The 17065-nt window shown below is 36.4% G+C and overlaps 2 protein-coding genes across 2 annotated transcripts in view; both read right to left on the reverse strand.

Moving 5' to 3' along the window:
• Positions 1-6328, reverse strand: part of LOC134649662 (V-type proton ATPase 116 kDa subunit a 1-like) — a 45805-nt gene extending 39477 nt beyond the window's left edge. Inside the window, exon 1 of the mRNA XM_063504501.1 lies at positions 6190-6328. The gene's annotated coding sequence lies outside the window, so the exon portion shown is untranslated. The remainder of the gene's footprint in view (positions 1-6189) is intronic.
• Positions 6329-10766: 4438 nt separating this feature from the next.
• Positions 10767-16536, reverse strand: LOC134649614 (thiamin pyrophosphokinase 1). The gene is made up of 6 exons (XM_063504443.1): positions 16294-16536; positions 15567-15723; positions 15118-15284; positions 14075-14161; positions 11198-11474; positions 10767-10904 (listed from the first exon to the last, which is right to left on the reverse strand). Exons 1-6 carry the CDS (start codon positions 16381-16383, stop codon positions 10768-10770), a joined length of 915 nt encoding a protein of 304 aa, XP_063360513.1. The 5' UTR covers positions 16384-16536; the 3' UTR covers position 10767.
• Positions 16537-17065: the final 529 nt, after the last annotated feature.

Below are 17065 nucleotides of genomic sequence, written 5' to 3' on the forward strand. Positions count from 1 at the left end.
AGCAAAATGTCCGAGTCAAAACGTAGACACATCAACACATCTACGCTTCGGTCAACAATAATAATATGTTTCATTAAATTTTGTAAGCACTTCATTCTCTAAATAAGGCTCAGGATGAAGCTTGAAGATTTATATTAAACCACAGAGCTTAAAACAAGAAAAGTTCCTATATAGCTTACAAGTCTTAAAATCGAAGTGATTATTACACATTTCTTGTGTAATATATAGTGATTAGTGACAGAAAAAGGTTCATTTCAATTGCAAGTCAACTTAGGAAGTTACGAACAAACAATTGACATCTAATCATAAATGTCATAATCAAAGCGACAATCTACCGGTATTAAAGCCCAATTTTCATTCATTTTATTCTAAAGATAAGTCTGTGTACCTATTTGAAAAAAAAAAACTGTGTCGCCCAATATGTGCTCATTGTTTGCATTTCAATGGCGGTCATTAATAGCGTACATTTAGTGTATTCCTAACGGTGCGCACCTCGACCTCTCAGGGGAACCAGCTCAACGTGCCTAGACCATTGACATATATATCTAGGGACTGGCTTTACGGGCAATAATAATGAGGCATTACGTGGGCCAGTACAGCGGTGTGAAATCGCTACAACCCGATTGGTTGATGAGTTCGCATCACGCGCGCGATTGGTTGACGAGTTCGCATTACGCGCGCTATTGGTCGCAACTAGTTGCGTTAGACTGCACGATTGGCTGGAATTCGTGAGTAACACCGCTGAACTAGTACCATTTTTAATGCCCCATTAGCTCGTCCTTAGATACGTCATGGCCTAGACAAGCATTCGTACTTTATAAAGTAAGAAAATAAAATTAAACATCATCGATAGAGTTTGAAGTAAGGTCAAGTGAGGTAAATGCAACTATGGGGTTATTGCGTCTCTCCGTTCTTTCTCGAATACGATTGGTCGAAACGCCCTCTACTATGCAACGTTTCATTTCCAAGTAGCTCAGGCATGAAACGTTGCATAGTAGAGGGCGTTTCGACCAATCGTATTCGAGAAAGAACGGAGAGACGCAATAACCCCATAGTTGCATTTACCTCACTTGACCTTATGGGATCTTGAACGGCTTGCTATATAGCTATATAGATCAAGGGTTTAAGTTAAAATAATAAGAGTTAATATTGTGACAATTTCAAGTCAAATTAAATCAAGCCGTGTATCTATCGTGTTGGTTTATTCCCACTAGTTACCACCAAGTTGTTACCAGTGGTAGTAACTATTGGAATAAGTAACCCATCGTGTCCTAAATATCAGGTTCTTTATATGTCAGGTAAACTATTTCATTTAAGATTTTTGCGGGACTGGCTGGACCACCTTCCCTTAATCAGAGCGTGCCATGCCCTGAGGGCCTACCGCCAATATCGTAAAATCGAAAATCGTTATCTGCCTTTCTATCGCTCTTGTATATTAGGGCGATGGAGAGGCAGGTTTTCGATAAGCCTTTTTTACGATGTTGGCGGCAGGCCCTCTGACTGGGTAGTGCTCTATCTAACAGGCCTAACAGCAACACTGATCGTCTTTGGGCCTTATGTATTTGAAATAAGGTTCACAAATTATCAGTGACATTGTGGACGATGGTACAACATGAGCACCATCAAATTACCCACCATCAATGGCTATTGCCCTATTTGACGTTACGTAACCCCATGACTAAAGTATACAGTTTAAATGGCATTAACAGGTAATTTGAATCAACAATTATGAAAGCGCATACTCTAGTCTAGTTATGTTGCTAACGCATCCATATTTTATAGAAACGTAGCAGAATTATTTTGCTCACACATCCGCTTTTTGAATGAATTGTGACATGAATGGTCATTTAATTCACTTGTTTTAAAAAAAGGATAAGACCTAGAATTTAAAAATAACGTGTGCGTTATTCTACTTCTATTATATAATCGATAACTGCAGAGCGCAGGTATATACCTACTAGTATTACTATTCATTAAAATTCAATGAGTGGCGCTGTTATACATTTGTCATATTTAATTATTAGCACGAGAAAATTTAACCTGCTAAGAATTAAAATACTTTTCGATTTATTTATAAATAAAATAATTTCCGCCTTTATTTTAAAGAACAACTCTTCACTAACTGGATAAACACGATTTTTTTTATCTCCATTATCATAAAACTACAGATTATTTCGAGTGTCTCTTCAAGTATCCATGCTCATATAAGATGAATCGGTGACAAACAAACGTCAAGAGATACGTTGGTTGCACGTGACAGCTGACAGTTACATAATGACGTCAATGACTGTTGGTAATGATGTTCGTGATGATAATTAAACGGTAATGAAGTCATTTTAGGTGCTCTGTCGGTTATACAGTGATTTTATTGGTGTCGGAACATTAACTGAGAGATTCATAATATATAACAGTAGGTGATGTGCAAATTGCGGAAAGCTTCAAAAAAGTAGGAAAACTTCTACGAAATATCAGGAAAATTTCACAGGAAACAAGGGAAACTTTCAGGAAATTAAAATTTCCGATACGAAAAATATGAGAAGTTCCCGAAATTTTTCCATGTGGAAATTTCGCAATTTTGGCTACGTTCCGACAGCACGTCAGGGCCTCCTTCGAAATCGCGAAAAAAAAAACTGTTGTCATAAAACATATCGACATACTCGTATTAGGTATCTATAAGTAATTGGCCAAAATGTATGAAAAAAATGTTTATTTTCATTTACAAATTGGCCCCATAGTAAAAGTTGCTCAGCGTGAACTATCCTCCTGACGACCGGGTTTCAAAATTTGCCAGCTTAAATTTAACTCTGTCAATTTGACAAAGAGTTAAAAGTTAATGTTTTTCATCTCGTTACTTTGCCCCTTTTGTGGTGAAAAAGAGGGTTATAAAAGTTCATGGTTTATAAGTTTAACCACCACACCCCAGTTTAATACCACAGTTTGTGGTTATAACCACATCCAAACCAAAAGCCCACGCTATAATCATTTAAAGCGCGTTTAAAAAAGGAAATATTTATCTCGAAAAATGGTATAAAGATGGCCACTGTACATAACAAGAACTTCTATTGAAGTTGAATAAAACTGTGATAAAACATGTCGTTAAACAGTGATAAGACTGGGTATCTCGATTGAACAAGACCATGGTTGCTTAACTAAATAACTCTCTGAACGCAAACAATGTTCTAGTGTTTTGTTTGGATGGTGATCGAAATACAATATTTTTGCAGACTGTAGGTACCTTTTTTTGATCAGTTTCCAACAACCAACTCATCAAAACGATTCTAATCAGCCAAAATTAGTGAAGTTGCGGTTTTTTTACACCCTATGAAGTATTATGAACTAGCCAGTATGATAAAAGTGATGTCACGATAAAGATGCCGATTCATGATAAAGATGCCGATATAAGGCAAGGGACGTACAGAAAATGTAGGTAAGTAGTAAACATAGTGAAATTACTCAGATATCCTTGGATCACTACTCGTTACTGTCCTTGTTGATTTTTGAATAATCATTAAAGGTATCTACATATATTACTGAACAGGGAAGTCGGTATCTCTGATTAGTGAATAATCACCTCGTAAGTTGGATGAACTCCAAACAGCCGAAACTGCATAAACTGCATTACGCGCGTAAACTTGATTTACAGTGGATGTTAAACAGGCTAATTAGGTACATTGTGATTCATTTTGGTGTCAATTAAATTTAACCAACCGAGAATAACCCCCTAAACTTTATAAGAACAAAATTGTGACGTTATCTATGAAATGGGACCTTATTGTCGATGGCGCTTACGCCGCACAGCGTCGCGCGGCATTGTATTTATATCGGAGCATCGTTGACAATGCCGTAAGCGTCATCGACAATAAGGTCCCTTTTCATAGATAACGTCACAATTTTGTTCTTATAAACTTTGGGTTTACAGTTTACAATAGGTAGGTATCTAAGTACAAATGAGGGTTGCCGGATTAAGTAACATTTTTAGATTTGCCACTACCACCGTTGCCTTATTGAGAAATGAGAACTAGATGAACCCGGAAATCCACTCCCGTAGTAATCATTCTATTATTGCAATGCCTGCAGAACACTTCAAAATTGCGAAACTTTCCACATGGGAAGCTTTCAGGAAGTACTCGAATTTTTGTATGAAATTTCCCATTTCCTAAACGGAAGCTTCTTTCTTATTTGTAAAATTGGCCAGAGTTTTCTGAGGACTTTTCCAACTTTTAGGAAACTTTCTGCAACTAGTGCAACTAAAATCTAAATATACCTATAGGATAGGTAATTGTTTAACCCTAGGGTTCTTTTTAATGCTAAAGTTCATTAGATTGGTTCAGTAGTTTAGCATTTAAAAAGTTTTTCACAACTGATTAAGGGCTTAGGTACATTTCGCCCTTGAAGTTAAGAGCCAACAGGAGTGGTCATTTCTCCATACAAACGTACTCGACAGTTTCCTCCGTGGGTTTTGAAGTTAGAGCAATGATTTTTTCAACACAGATTAATATTGTCAATATCTGTGTCGGACCGTTTTGCTTTTTTTGATATTTTTGTTTTTTAAGGCGCTAGAGCCCTTCAAAAAAGCGGCCAAGTGCGAGTCGGACTCGCCCATGAAGGGTTCCGTATTTAGGCGATTTATGACGTATAAAAAAAAAAACTACTTACTAGATCTCGTTCAAACCAATTTTCGGTGGAAGTTTACATGGTAATGTACATCATATATTTTTTTTAGTTTTATCATTCTGTTATTTTAGAAGTTACGGGGGGGGGGGGGACACACATTTTACCACTTTGGAAGTGTCTCTCGAGCAAACTATTCAGTTTAGAAAAAAATTATATTAGAAACCTCAATATCATTTTTGAAGACCTATCCATAGATACCCCACACGTATGGGTTTGATGAAAAAAAAAAATTGAGTTTCAGTTCGAAGTATGGGGAACCCCAAAAATTTATTGTTTTTTTTCTATTTTTGTGTGAAAATCTTAATGCGGTTCACAGAATACATCTACTTACCAAGTTTCAACAGTATAGTTCTTATAGTTTCGGAGAAAAGTGGCTGTGACATACGGACGGACAGACAGACGGACAGACAGACGGACAGACAGACAGACAGACAGACATGACGAATCTATAAGGGTTCCGTTTTTTGCCATTTGGCTACGGAACCCTAAAAATGGCCAAAATGGCCTAATTGACTATGCCGCAATGAGAGGCGTGCTATTCAAAACTGACATAAATTAGTCAAAAAAGCAAAACGGTCCGACACAGATAATGTCATAATCATTTAGATTTCCAAATTTGGTTACGAGTGGTTAAGTTTTGGAGGAGGAAACAGTCGAGTACGAAACCTCGATTTTTGATATTTTTACGCAGGATTTTTCGCCTTGTCCTTATCGCACTAGTTTTAGGAGCCGCTTCCGTTAGCGAGACGGGTATATTTACCTAAAATATTTCAATCTTAGCTCCTGTTGGCTCTTAAATGTAATATGATGTTTTACCATAGTCGAGTCGATTGAGCGTGGCGCGTCAGTGGGACGTCACGGGCCCACTTAACTATGCACCCCTCCATTATGAGGAAGCCTACAAAAAACTATTAACACATATGGTATGTTACAACATACAGCTTTACAAAGCTTATACATTACGTAACATAATTATGTAGTAAAAGCCTACGTACCTATTCTATAAAATATGTGGCGCCGATTAGTAAACCTAGTGTTTCATTAAACGCATATACGGGGTAAAATTTTAACCACCAGCCATACTCTGCGTAGTAACTTTATAGGTCATACTGAACAACTTTTAATATGGGGCCAATGCCGAAATCGCGAAAAATAATGTATTAGGCGATATACCTAATAGCTCCTAATGCTAAACTAAATGTGCAATTCAACACCTAAATATAAGATGTAGACAAAAGCGATACTCGTTGCCGATACATGAATCACTTTTAAAACAATAAGAAAAGTATTGTTTATAAAACACACATCATAGTTGTTCACATTCGGCCGTGACTTATAGTTATGATCTTTCTTTGATGAGGCGATTAATTTAAACTAAAGTTAGACATCCAAAACACGAACTTTACAAGCGAACAAAAAGTCAACAAACAAAATTCCATTCGTAAATTAAACAGAAATGCATTTAAATTCTTATTAAACGCCGCTATCTAAGCGATCAAATTATAGTTTACTTACGGCGAGTTAAATTCGATCTTATTGCACTTATAACTAGGTATAATTTGTTTTGGAACGCACCGTTGTGGATTCGGAGGGACACACGAGTGGCGCGGTGGTCGCGCGGTAACTGAGAGCGAACGGCAATGTTGGTGCTGAGCATGTGACCGCCAGCCTCATCATGTGTGACGGTTTTCACGTGTTAATACGAAATTAATAAAGAAAGCTATCAAATGGTATATACTTTTTATGGTAATAATTATAATTCTGTTGCATTCAGTCCGTTGTTCTTGTAATTTTAGGGACGTTCCTGTATACTGAAATGGAACTAGCGGCAAATATTTATCCGTTGCGGTGAAATTCCTTTTTAAACGATGCAAAATACCACCTGTTTCCCATAAAGCTGGGTGGGTAGTAACTCACAGGATTCTTAATAGAAAAAACAATGTTTAAAAAAGCCTATTTAACCAAGGTATACCGAAGTGGCAAGTGCGCTACGGTTCAAATTTAAATTATAATAATTATCACTATAAAAAAAATGGAACGCTGTTTTAACGATCCCTAAGATCCTTTATACCTAACTATTCCTAAGTAAACTCGATAAAATAGAGTTGGTAAATTGTCCTTTCTTTGGTGTTACTTGGAGTAGGTAATGTAATAGGCAGGTATTAGGTAATCCGTATTTTTTTATTTTGTGATACCTTGTTTAATGAAAAACTACCTTGTTGTCTATTAAGAACGTATAATAAAAATCTATTTACAAAAAAGGGGGAATAAAAAAGGAAACTCACCAATAAAACGATCCTCGACTGCAAACAGTAGCGCGGCAGTTTTCTCTGATAAGGAAATCGAGCTATCTCGTGATCGTGCCGCGCAGTTGGCAGCACTGGCCGGCGCGGCGGCGCAGCCTCCGCGGCGCGCGCGCATCATCGCTTCTTCCGTGCACATGTTCGTGTAGATATGGAGGGCGGCGGGTAATGGAAACCAGAGGCCTATACCGTGGTCCTGTACTTCAGAAATATTAAAGCTGTTCATTGTACAAATTTAGAATCTTAAATATCTAAGATACCAAAATTATTTTCCGATATTAATTATGTGTAAAACTCCAAACGAAATAATGCTTATACATAATAAAATTATTTTAAACGGGTTACTCAAGTATTATTAAGTCGAACAAACGCTCGGCTCGACATGTCACACGTCGCGCCCTCGACAGTAAAGGCGAGTCGTTGCTCCGAGAAGATCTTCTAAAATTGGATGTAATGCTCGTAGTGCCGTCCACACGCAGAATTTGTGTTACATTACACGTTACAGCTGTCTGGTCTGGACACGGCTTGGGATATAAAAGCCAAGATTTAGAACGTTGGATTATTTTTTCTGATGAACTGTGTGGTAATGATATCTCAATGACTTAGATTTTGTAATTGTAAATGCAAAAGCCTCTTGGCAATATTGTAGCTATGTGATGCATTATTTATAGTTAATTATTGTCATTAATGTGGCAGAGGACACGCAATAAAATCATGTATTTTCAAACTAAACATCTTTTATTTGCAACGGCAACTAACATTAACATTACAAACCGTGGTGGGAAGAATTAGTTAAATAGGTTGTAGATAGGTAACAATAGGAACTAAAATATGTAGGTACTATGTGTAAGTATGATTGAAATTGTAATAATGCTATGGTTTTAACATAAATCCATGTAAATATCAACCTTACTGTCTATGCACGAAGATTCAAATTGGTATGTCATTGGAAATTATGGTGATCTTGGTCATTAAAATTTAACACGACAATCAGTAAGTATTTTAAGTAGATAAAACACTTCAAAATTTAAGTGCGGAAAATAATAACAAGTGTAAAATTAAAATACTTGTGTTTGTTTGTACTCTTAAGGCCCACTTGCACCATTCCACTTACCCGGGGTTGACCGGTTAAACCTGGAGTTACCATGGTTACCAGTACAATTTGACACCAGGTAAACGGTTTAACCGCTTAACCCCGGATTAGTGCGATGGTGCAAGCAGGCCTAATTGTTTCTACTGCTTAACCCGTCATTTCCCACGATATGACGTCACCCATAAGCGTTCTGACGCAAATTTTAGCCCTTGGGAGCTGACAGGTTCGCTAAACATTTATACAAAAATGTAGGTAACAAAAAAGTATCTAATATAAAATAATAACTAAACAAAAACAAAAAATATATCAAATAAGTCCAACGGCTTAGCCGCCTCTATTTTAATTGCTAAATTATTTGAGCCAATAGGCAAATGAAAAAATCTTTGATTTACAATTATAAATTACCTATTTTAGGTAGGTACCGACTATTTACTGTTTATTTCATGTCAAAGGAGAACTGTTCAGTTCTGTTTTTACCCGAATTGTAAATTTAAAAGGGTTTTTCATTTTAGTTGATTTAAAAAAAATTATAACTAAGAACTAATTACTATAACTCATATGTACTTATGTCATGACTCACTAAAATTCACTAACGAAATAAAATAAGCACAATGTTCCTGGCCCCTTTAAAGTATGTACAGGTAAAAAACTAATCGAAATCCCCTCTTAAGGCTGAGTTTCGACCAGAGATGTGCGAGGGATGTGTTTGTTAAGAACCAATAGAATCACTTCATTTGATGTCCTCGCTCAGCGTGCAGTGATTTTATTGGTTTTAAAAACACATCCCTCGCACATCTCTGGTCGAAAAGCAGCCTAAATGTAGTTACCTACAATTAATTATAAAAATATACATAAATGATATTAACAATTTAACATTGACAGCTAAGTATTCCTGTGAACTCGACGTAAAAAATATTTATACACGGGATTGAATAAATCGTCAAAAAACATGTAAGTATTACAAATTTCAAACATGTACCTAATAATTTACCAAACACGTCACTGCTACATACTTATTAATAGAGGGGCATGAGTTAAGTTTTTTACCTGTATATGTATTATCACTATTAACACTAGGTAAGATAAGCTAATTATAATGGAAATTGGATTATAACTGGTCATCAGCGAACAGAGGTGTGAATTAGGGTAGCTGTTTCTTCAACAGAAGATACACAAATAGAGTAAAGTTAACGTCTCGACTCGAATCGTAAAGATCCGCAGATCGCACAACTGTTTTAGATATTGAGCTTTTCGTAGGTATATCATTAAATTTAAACTTTCACGATTTTCACAGATTATTATTTACTGTGCAGTTTTTGTGTGTAAGGCGTTCAAGTTGATAAACAAGAGTGAGTGAGTGCGGGTAGTTCGAAAACTCGCGAAGCAAGAAGATGTTGATGTCAACTTTAGCCAGTCTTTTCCGAGACAATGCCGTCCTCGAAATGTCGGAGGTAATTTTAAAGTTTTCGTATATATTTCGTAAACTATTTAAGTGCCTGCACATAAATTACGTATTAGCTACGAATTTAATTCAAGACTAAAATGTATATTTGCTTTGGTCAACGGCTTTGGTACATACTTGATTTGATACACGGGTAAGTTATCTAAATCAGTCAGCAATTAATCTTTATTTTGTTCTTGTGTTAACTATTGGAATACATTTAAAAGGCAAACTATATAAATATTCTTCCTATTATGTCTACTGAATCTTAAACTACAACTTCAACTTCAAAAATAATTTATTCAAGTAGGCTTAATAATGAATTAATAAGCACTTTTGGCAAGTCATACAAAGTATACGTAAATATTACAATGATTAATTAAAACAGAAAATAATAATATTAAAAAACAATACAATTACTACGATACCTATTTTGGAAACAGGAAATAATAGGACTCGGTCCAACCCTAACTACATGATTTTATGATGCGGTAACCAAGCCACAACCCTAATCATTTTTAATTAGAATTTAGAATAAACTACATATTTATCTCAACACTACATACCTAATCGATTCTATAATAGGAATAAAATATTATGTAATCTCCACTAAAAAAACTCCTGGATTACATCGAAGATGTAACCCTGAGACATCGCCGGGCAGTTTAATACCATGTTTTATTGTAAGTAAGTACCATACCTACCTATAGAAAACGAATTAATTTAAGTTCTGTGGTGTATTCAATTTGGTATATTCCATAAAACATCTACTTCTATAACTTTTAACTAGAAGCACTTTGAGGTTTGTGCCTTTATTAATTTAATTTCCATATTAGTGTTAAACTTCATATACCTGAAACAAAAGTTATAATATTAGCTTCGGTAGCTCAGTTGGTTAAGAGCGAACGGACCTGTGTTTCGAAAGGTCGTAAGTTCGAGTCTTGCCAGAAGCGGTGAATTGTTAAATTTTTCCTTTAGTGTTAACATAAAGATTTAACAACAAAGCATACAATTGAATGTATTTTTGAATACACTACGGTAGTCCTGTGGGCTTAGCATGGGAGCGCCGCGACAGTATCTCGTCCGCGATATAGACAAACGGCGTTATTCATCAATGTTTGCTAAGTTAATCAGCTGACGATCGTCGTTTGTCCCTCTCTATGGCATAACGACAGATAGGGACAACCGACGATCATCAACTGATTAGGCAGCGCGGAGGGGCGGGTATTCTGTGCTAAGCCTACTTGAGTATAAATTTAAGTGTACTTACTTTGTAGACTGGGCACTTTCATAGACCACAGAAGGGGGTGGCTGCATTTGACCGTCACTGTGTCCGATCCCGTGAACGTGTTAGACGAACTGACTAGCTTTCCGAACGCTAAGATCTGATTGTCTGAAATAATACATGAAGTTACAAAAAAAAACGAATACTAACTGGTCTCATGAAACTGGCAAAATTTTCGGATGTACAAGTTTTACGTTACTCACTCAAGCACCACGCGTTCGTAAGTAAAATTCAACAGGAAATAAAGGGCAGCAAGGTTTCTTACGTTTATTTGACTCTTCTAACACAACTATCACGCGATCACCCGGAGACATAAAAGATACATTCGTCAGGGAGGGACGTATTGTGAGTGCCCCACGATATAATAAGAAGTCCCAATACATAACTACTGTGGTACTCACTTAAATTCCATTTCAGTCCAGTTGAAGTAACAACACAAGGTTCTCCCACAGGCACCAAAGAACACCAAGCTCTCTTATGTTTCTTTGACTCCTCAGGTACAACTATCACGTGATCTCCCGGAGGGAGTAACCAAGATACAGCATCGTCAGATATCAGGTACAGTCTGGTTGTAGGACTGATGAGCTGGTTCGCTTTAGCCAGGAATAATGTTTGCACGTTGCTGAATATTTGGTCTATCCTTCGGGACGATTGTGCTATTGCTATGATGTGGTCGACCTAAAAGAAAAAGATTGATGATGTGTAATGTCGGCTGTAGACACTCGTCGGGAGCCTCTCGCCGAGTCTCGGCACCGCTCCGATCCAATTCGGGGTGTCGTTGGATAGGTCTTTAAAAATAAATAGGGGTCTGCAAACAACATTTTTTGATAAAGTGAATCATTTCGGAAATAATAATTTAGAAAGAACAAAAAACGGTTATTCCTTCTTACTATTGAAAAATCGATCCAAAAAATGTGAAAAAAATCATAAAAATAGTGCTTGAAAAACTCATTGAAACAAAATGAAAACAAACTTGATAAGTTAAGCCGTTTATGAGTTATCACTAAAAGTCTTCCCTTCCTATTTTATTTAAAAGCTTGGCAACCCTTATTTGTGACCGGATTTTCGCAGGCAACCCTATGCCACTGTATTCGCAATAAAATTACCATCATTTTGATGTATAATTCAAGCGTCAGACAGATGAGTGCAATTATGGATAAAAACTGACCTGTTTAAACACGGCAACCACATAATAGTGACCGGAAAAAGATAGGCAACCTAGTTGATTTATATTGTACAAGTTGTATACTTTCCATTGGAACTTATTTCGTTTGTCAGACAGATCGGTGAAATTTGAAGAAAAAATTTTTTTTTCATAATAGTCTTGACCATATTTCTTTAGGCAACCCTATTTATTTATGTTCAGGAACATATTTTCTTTCATAATATGTAAGTTTTATCCGTCAGACATATCGGTGAAGGTCGACCATATATGCCGGATCTTAGACTAAATCGGAGAAGCGCGAGACGAGACGAGGAAGAGCGAGACGAGAAGGGAACAGCATGTACACACTCGTTCTGGGCATGTCTCGAGGTCTCTCGACGAGTGTGTACAGTCCGCATTAAATTATCAAAGTTAATACTATTAAAGCATGGAATACAGCATGTGACATTAGTCAGGTAAAAACAGCGGAGGTGTCCTCCTCTCATCCATATCGATACCCAAATCTCCAGTATTTGTCCAAATTTATTCCGGTTTTCGGCAGCATGGACTGCTTCGGAAACTTTAATGTTGTATGATGCGGGCCAAATAATAAATCCAGCGCATTGGACTCTCTCTCTTGAAGCTTGTAATAGATCAATGCATCTCACCCTTGGGGTATAATATAACCCATATTATATAGGTAATATATAGTGGCCATGATATGAATGTCGTTCAAAGGTATGATCCGATTCCATTGTCATTCCAACTATCTATTTCAATAAACACCTTTTCATGGACAAATTAGCAAATTAAAACAATACCTAGGCTGTTACTTATGCCGGGGCCACACTAACGGGAAACGCCGTAGATTATCGCAATAATTGACACTTTTCATACGGCCACACTTGGATTATCGCGATTTCCCGTTGGTGTGGCCCCATCAAGACTAGATTCTTAAGCAATATGACAGGCTAATTAATTAGAGTCAGTATTTTCCACATACAAAGTGTGAAACAGTTGAACACGATGCCATCTGAGTCGCGAGCGTCGGGAATGTCGTGAGCCTGTTATTACGTCCACATGAAGCGATAATGCCTTGAGGTCACGCATTGGATATGTTGTCGACTTGTCGCAAATTAATCTCAAATCACTTACATCAATATACGACATCTAGTTATAAAATATACACAGATTTACACAATGTTACGACATGGTAAGTACCTACATTAAAGCTTACTACCTTAGGTACTTACCCGCCACAGTAATTCTTACACCACGTGATAGTTTAGTTAGGTATTTCATCCATTAATTACATCACACGCTAAGGGGGGTACTACAAACTATGTGACGTCACTTTGACTTCATCTGTAACCGATGATGATGATGATGAATGTTTTTATTTTTATTTCACTGTAAAATGACAAGTCTTTGCAATGATAATCGTTTTTATTCATGTAATTTTTATACCTTTTCGGATTTGTTATAAAAAAAAATATTATTGCTTTTTAAAATATATTTTTTGGTAAAATAATAAAATCTTAGGTATTCGAGTTGCCGATATCATTGAAAAGAGAAATGTGACGTCACACCAGGGGTGAGTGGTTTGCCAAATGTGTGACAAGGAAAAGGGAAGGGTAAAAAAACCTTGAAATTCGTGTGACGTAATTTATGAATGACCCCTTAAAGTATAGCGCCATCTACTTTTCACCCTCTCAAAGATATCAATATACAATTATACATCTCTAATATAACTATCTTTCATTGACCGAGCGAGCGTAAAGCGTCTCCGTTTCAGCTTGGATAAAAATGCTTTCGTATGTTTCCTCTAAAGGTCACATTTCTCAACCGATTCTCGTGAAATTTTGTGAGCTGGTTCGTTAATTCTTTTATTTCGTTTTTAGACAAATTTCAAAATGGCATAGCCATGGGTTTACACCTGTGGCGGTGGTCACAGGCAAGACTAGTTGGAAAATATTTACTTCTAAATTACGTCTCTCTAATCGGAATGATTAATCAGAGTAAGCCACGATTTAATTGCCTATTTCATAAGACGCTACCAAATGTTACTAAAACCACGATGTGTAGTGATAAATTTGGCATTTTTGAACGAAATAATTATAAATGATACACGCACATCTGTGTTGGTTTCCCGGCAATGCGTGGATAATTCCATCAAGGCCTTCGTGAAGTCCGTGTGGTTCTGGTCTGGCGTGTGTGCCACCTGTAAGACAATGGCATGTTAATTTTGGTTACAATAAGATGGTGATTGGTAACACTTGTATGACATAATTTAAGTAGTTAAATTGATCGAGAATAAGCAGGAAAAGATGTCTAAAAGGAGCTTAAGAAAAAAATCAAAAAGTACTTAGCCATACTTGAGTTTTAAGAGTGTAAAAGGATTAATAGTAAAAAATTAGCGGGCACCATTTAAAAATAAACTACATAAACATATAAGAAAAGTATATACTTAAACGAAATATTTTATCATCAAATAAGCATTTTTTACATCATAATACAAACACTACAGTAAATTCAGCAGAGCTGGTGCGAGATTCGTATTGAAGTGACAAAATTTTCATATCAATCTTTCGTGAATCGACCTATGTACACACAATGTAAATAAAATAGTCAACTAGCCATCTGAAATTGTCTGTAATTTCCACCTTGCCTAGTATTCGGGTAATATAATTCTATTTCTACTCCTTCAGGTACAGGTTCACAGAGAAAAGGATCTAGTCAAATTAGCTAACTGTCCTAGGCAAGGTGGGAATTAAGCTCTATGGACACCTCACTGCTGCAAATATGACTAGGTTTTTGAAAGAGTACCTTGTCTTATTGGTCCCCTCAACCACAGAATAAAATAATAGTTCTAGGTACAGAAGACTCACTCTCTAACAAAACGCGTCTGTTACGATCAGCACAGATATGGCCGCTAGGTGGCGACAGCGCCACGCGCGGCTTATGGCTTTCCCCAAAATTGGGGTGGAACGGATGTACTTTTAGCTACCTGTAGCAAAGCGACGAAATCGCGGAGTGAGCCATGCCTGCCTCAACTAATATTGGTCACCCATTTTTGATGGTGGCTGGTGTTAGGGAAAGAGTCAAGGTAGGCACACTATTGTAAATAAATAACCATTGAATAAATTAGTAAGATTATTGTCTAAATAAAAGTTTCACCTTACAACCTTTCTTTCTGTATTTCTCTAAGTCATCTTGAGATATTGAATCAAAGTCCCCTGTCACAAGGTCTGGTAATTTTATGTCTTTTTGTATTTCTTCTGGACAATTATTTATAAATGTCTCCCATTTCTTGGTACCACCATCCACTGTTACTCTTAATTTTGCTAAAAATAAAGAAATTTATTAGACTATATTATTATATGTTAACTTACCATTTTGTCTAACACTCATCAAAGAAGGCTCTGGTTTATATATCAACTGTCTATAATATCAATCAAACACCAGGTGTATTAAAAACTAAATTAAATAACCAGACAAGTGCGAGTCGGACTCGCCCACCGAGGGTTTTGTACTAGTTTTTTAGTATTTGTAGTTGGTACGGAACCCTAAAAATTATGATTATGAGACATGTTCAGATTGATAATTTCTAAATTTGCATAACTTACCACTATTCCATAATTGTGTGAAAAACGTTTGACTCTGTGTGATTGGAGTATTAAGTACCAGGACCGCATAGTTGACTGATTTGGTGTGATATATGATGGGGCTGACATCCCATTTCCAGCACTGTACAGGATCACATTGAGAGTTGCATGGGTTATGCTGAGCATGTAAAAAAACAGGTTAATAGAAATTAGACTCAACTGACTTGTGACTGCAGTTTCATAGGCATAAGCCATAGAACGTTTAGGGTGCACATTGTATAACAAAAAGTTGACACAGGATAACACACATTGTTTCATTCTCAATGATCATCAGAGTATTGAGCATGAACATTGTGCGATATCCTTGTTTCTTCATAAATTGGCTTTTCAAAACACAATGTTTTTTTTTATATAAGTCAGAAAGTGATTCATTGTAATTCCATATTAATAGTTAATTCATTAATTAAAATTTAATAAACCAATTTAAAATAATCTTATAAGACCAACTCCTTAATCCATTCATTGGAGCATTTTTATTTATGCAGTAATTAAATATACCGTTAAGAATACAATAGGTTATATAGATATATTATTGGAAGCATGTTTACGTCCTACGCACGTGAAATTACGCTAGTAGTTGGTGACGTATGCTTAAAAGTACTTAAATTTGCAAGTGTTTTTAAGTTTAATCACTTTTCGACAGTAATACCATAATATCTACTAAGAAAAGGTTCTAAATTGTACTTACTACACCATTAACTGTTACTCCTCGGAGAGCCATGCCAAAATGTTTGCCTATTATGCACGCTATTTCGCGCACTGCAAGTTTCGGTATCATTAAAACAATTAAAATATGTTTCAGTAATAAAGCTTGATAGTATATCACCTCTGTAACTCGTAAATTATGATAACGGAAATCAAATAGGCTAATAATCTCTCGATATTTACAATTTAGTTCAAGTTATGAATGAATGTAGGCCGTAGGCGGTTATTGTTTTGACACTTTTGACTTTGATATAGTGACAACTGACAATGACATTGACATCTGTTGGTTAAGTTGGCTGCCCTGGTGCTGGTGTTACACTATCAAAATGTTTTTAAAGGTAATGTTCGAAAACGAACGGCTTCTCTAAACGTCACCGTAATCGCATGCGTTTTGTAATACATTGCGGTATTTGATCGTCAAGAGATATCTCTTTCTCGCTCTCACTTATAGGTGCGCACCGGTTGGTGCGTTGCGGTAGTGTGTTTTGGCTATTAGCCAGGAGCACAAACTACTAAGAAGATACTACGTATGCCAGCAGTTATCAAAGAGAATATAATCACTACGTTTGTTTGCCATTTGTTACAAAGTTTGTAGAAGCCATAAATCTTGTGACCGTAAAAATCAAAGTTCGCAAATTGCGGGCATTTTTCTCTGCCACTCTAATTACGCCTTCATTGGAGTAAAAGAGAAAGATCCCCGCAATTTGCGAATTTCGGTTTTCGCGGTAACCCCTCAGTCCATTCGATAAGAACCA

This window comes from Cydia amplana, chromosome 7 (assembly GCF_948474715.1).
Source record: "Cydia amplana chromosome 7, ilCydAmpl1.1, whole genome shotgun sequence".
In the NCBI taxonomy this organism is placed as follows: domain Eukaryota; kingdom Metazoa; phylum Arthropoda; class Insecta; order Lepidoptera; family Tortricidae; genus Cydia; species Cydia amplana.

Bases quoted from the DNA above. Each gene is read 5' to 3' on its own strand.
- LOC134649614 (XM_063504443.1), bottom strand. From the start codon at position 16,383: ATGATACCGAAACTTGCAGTGCGCGAAATAGCGTGCATAATAGGCAAA. The intron at 11,475-14,074 runs GTGCGTGTATCA...TTTTTCTTTTAG, and splicing joins GCCGGGAAACCAACACAGAT to GTCGACCACATCATAGCAAT. The intron at 10,905-11,197 runs GTGAGTACCACA...GTATTATTTCAG, and splicing joins TGGACTGAAATGGAATTTAA to ACAATCAGATCTTAGCGTTC.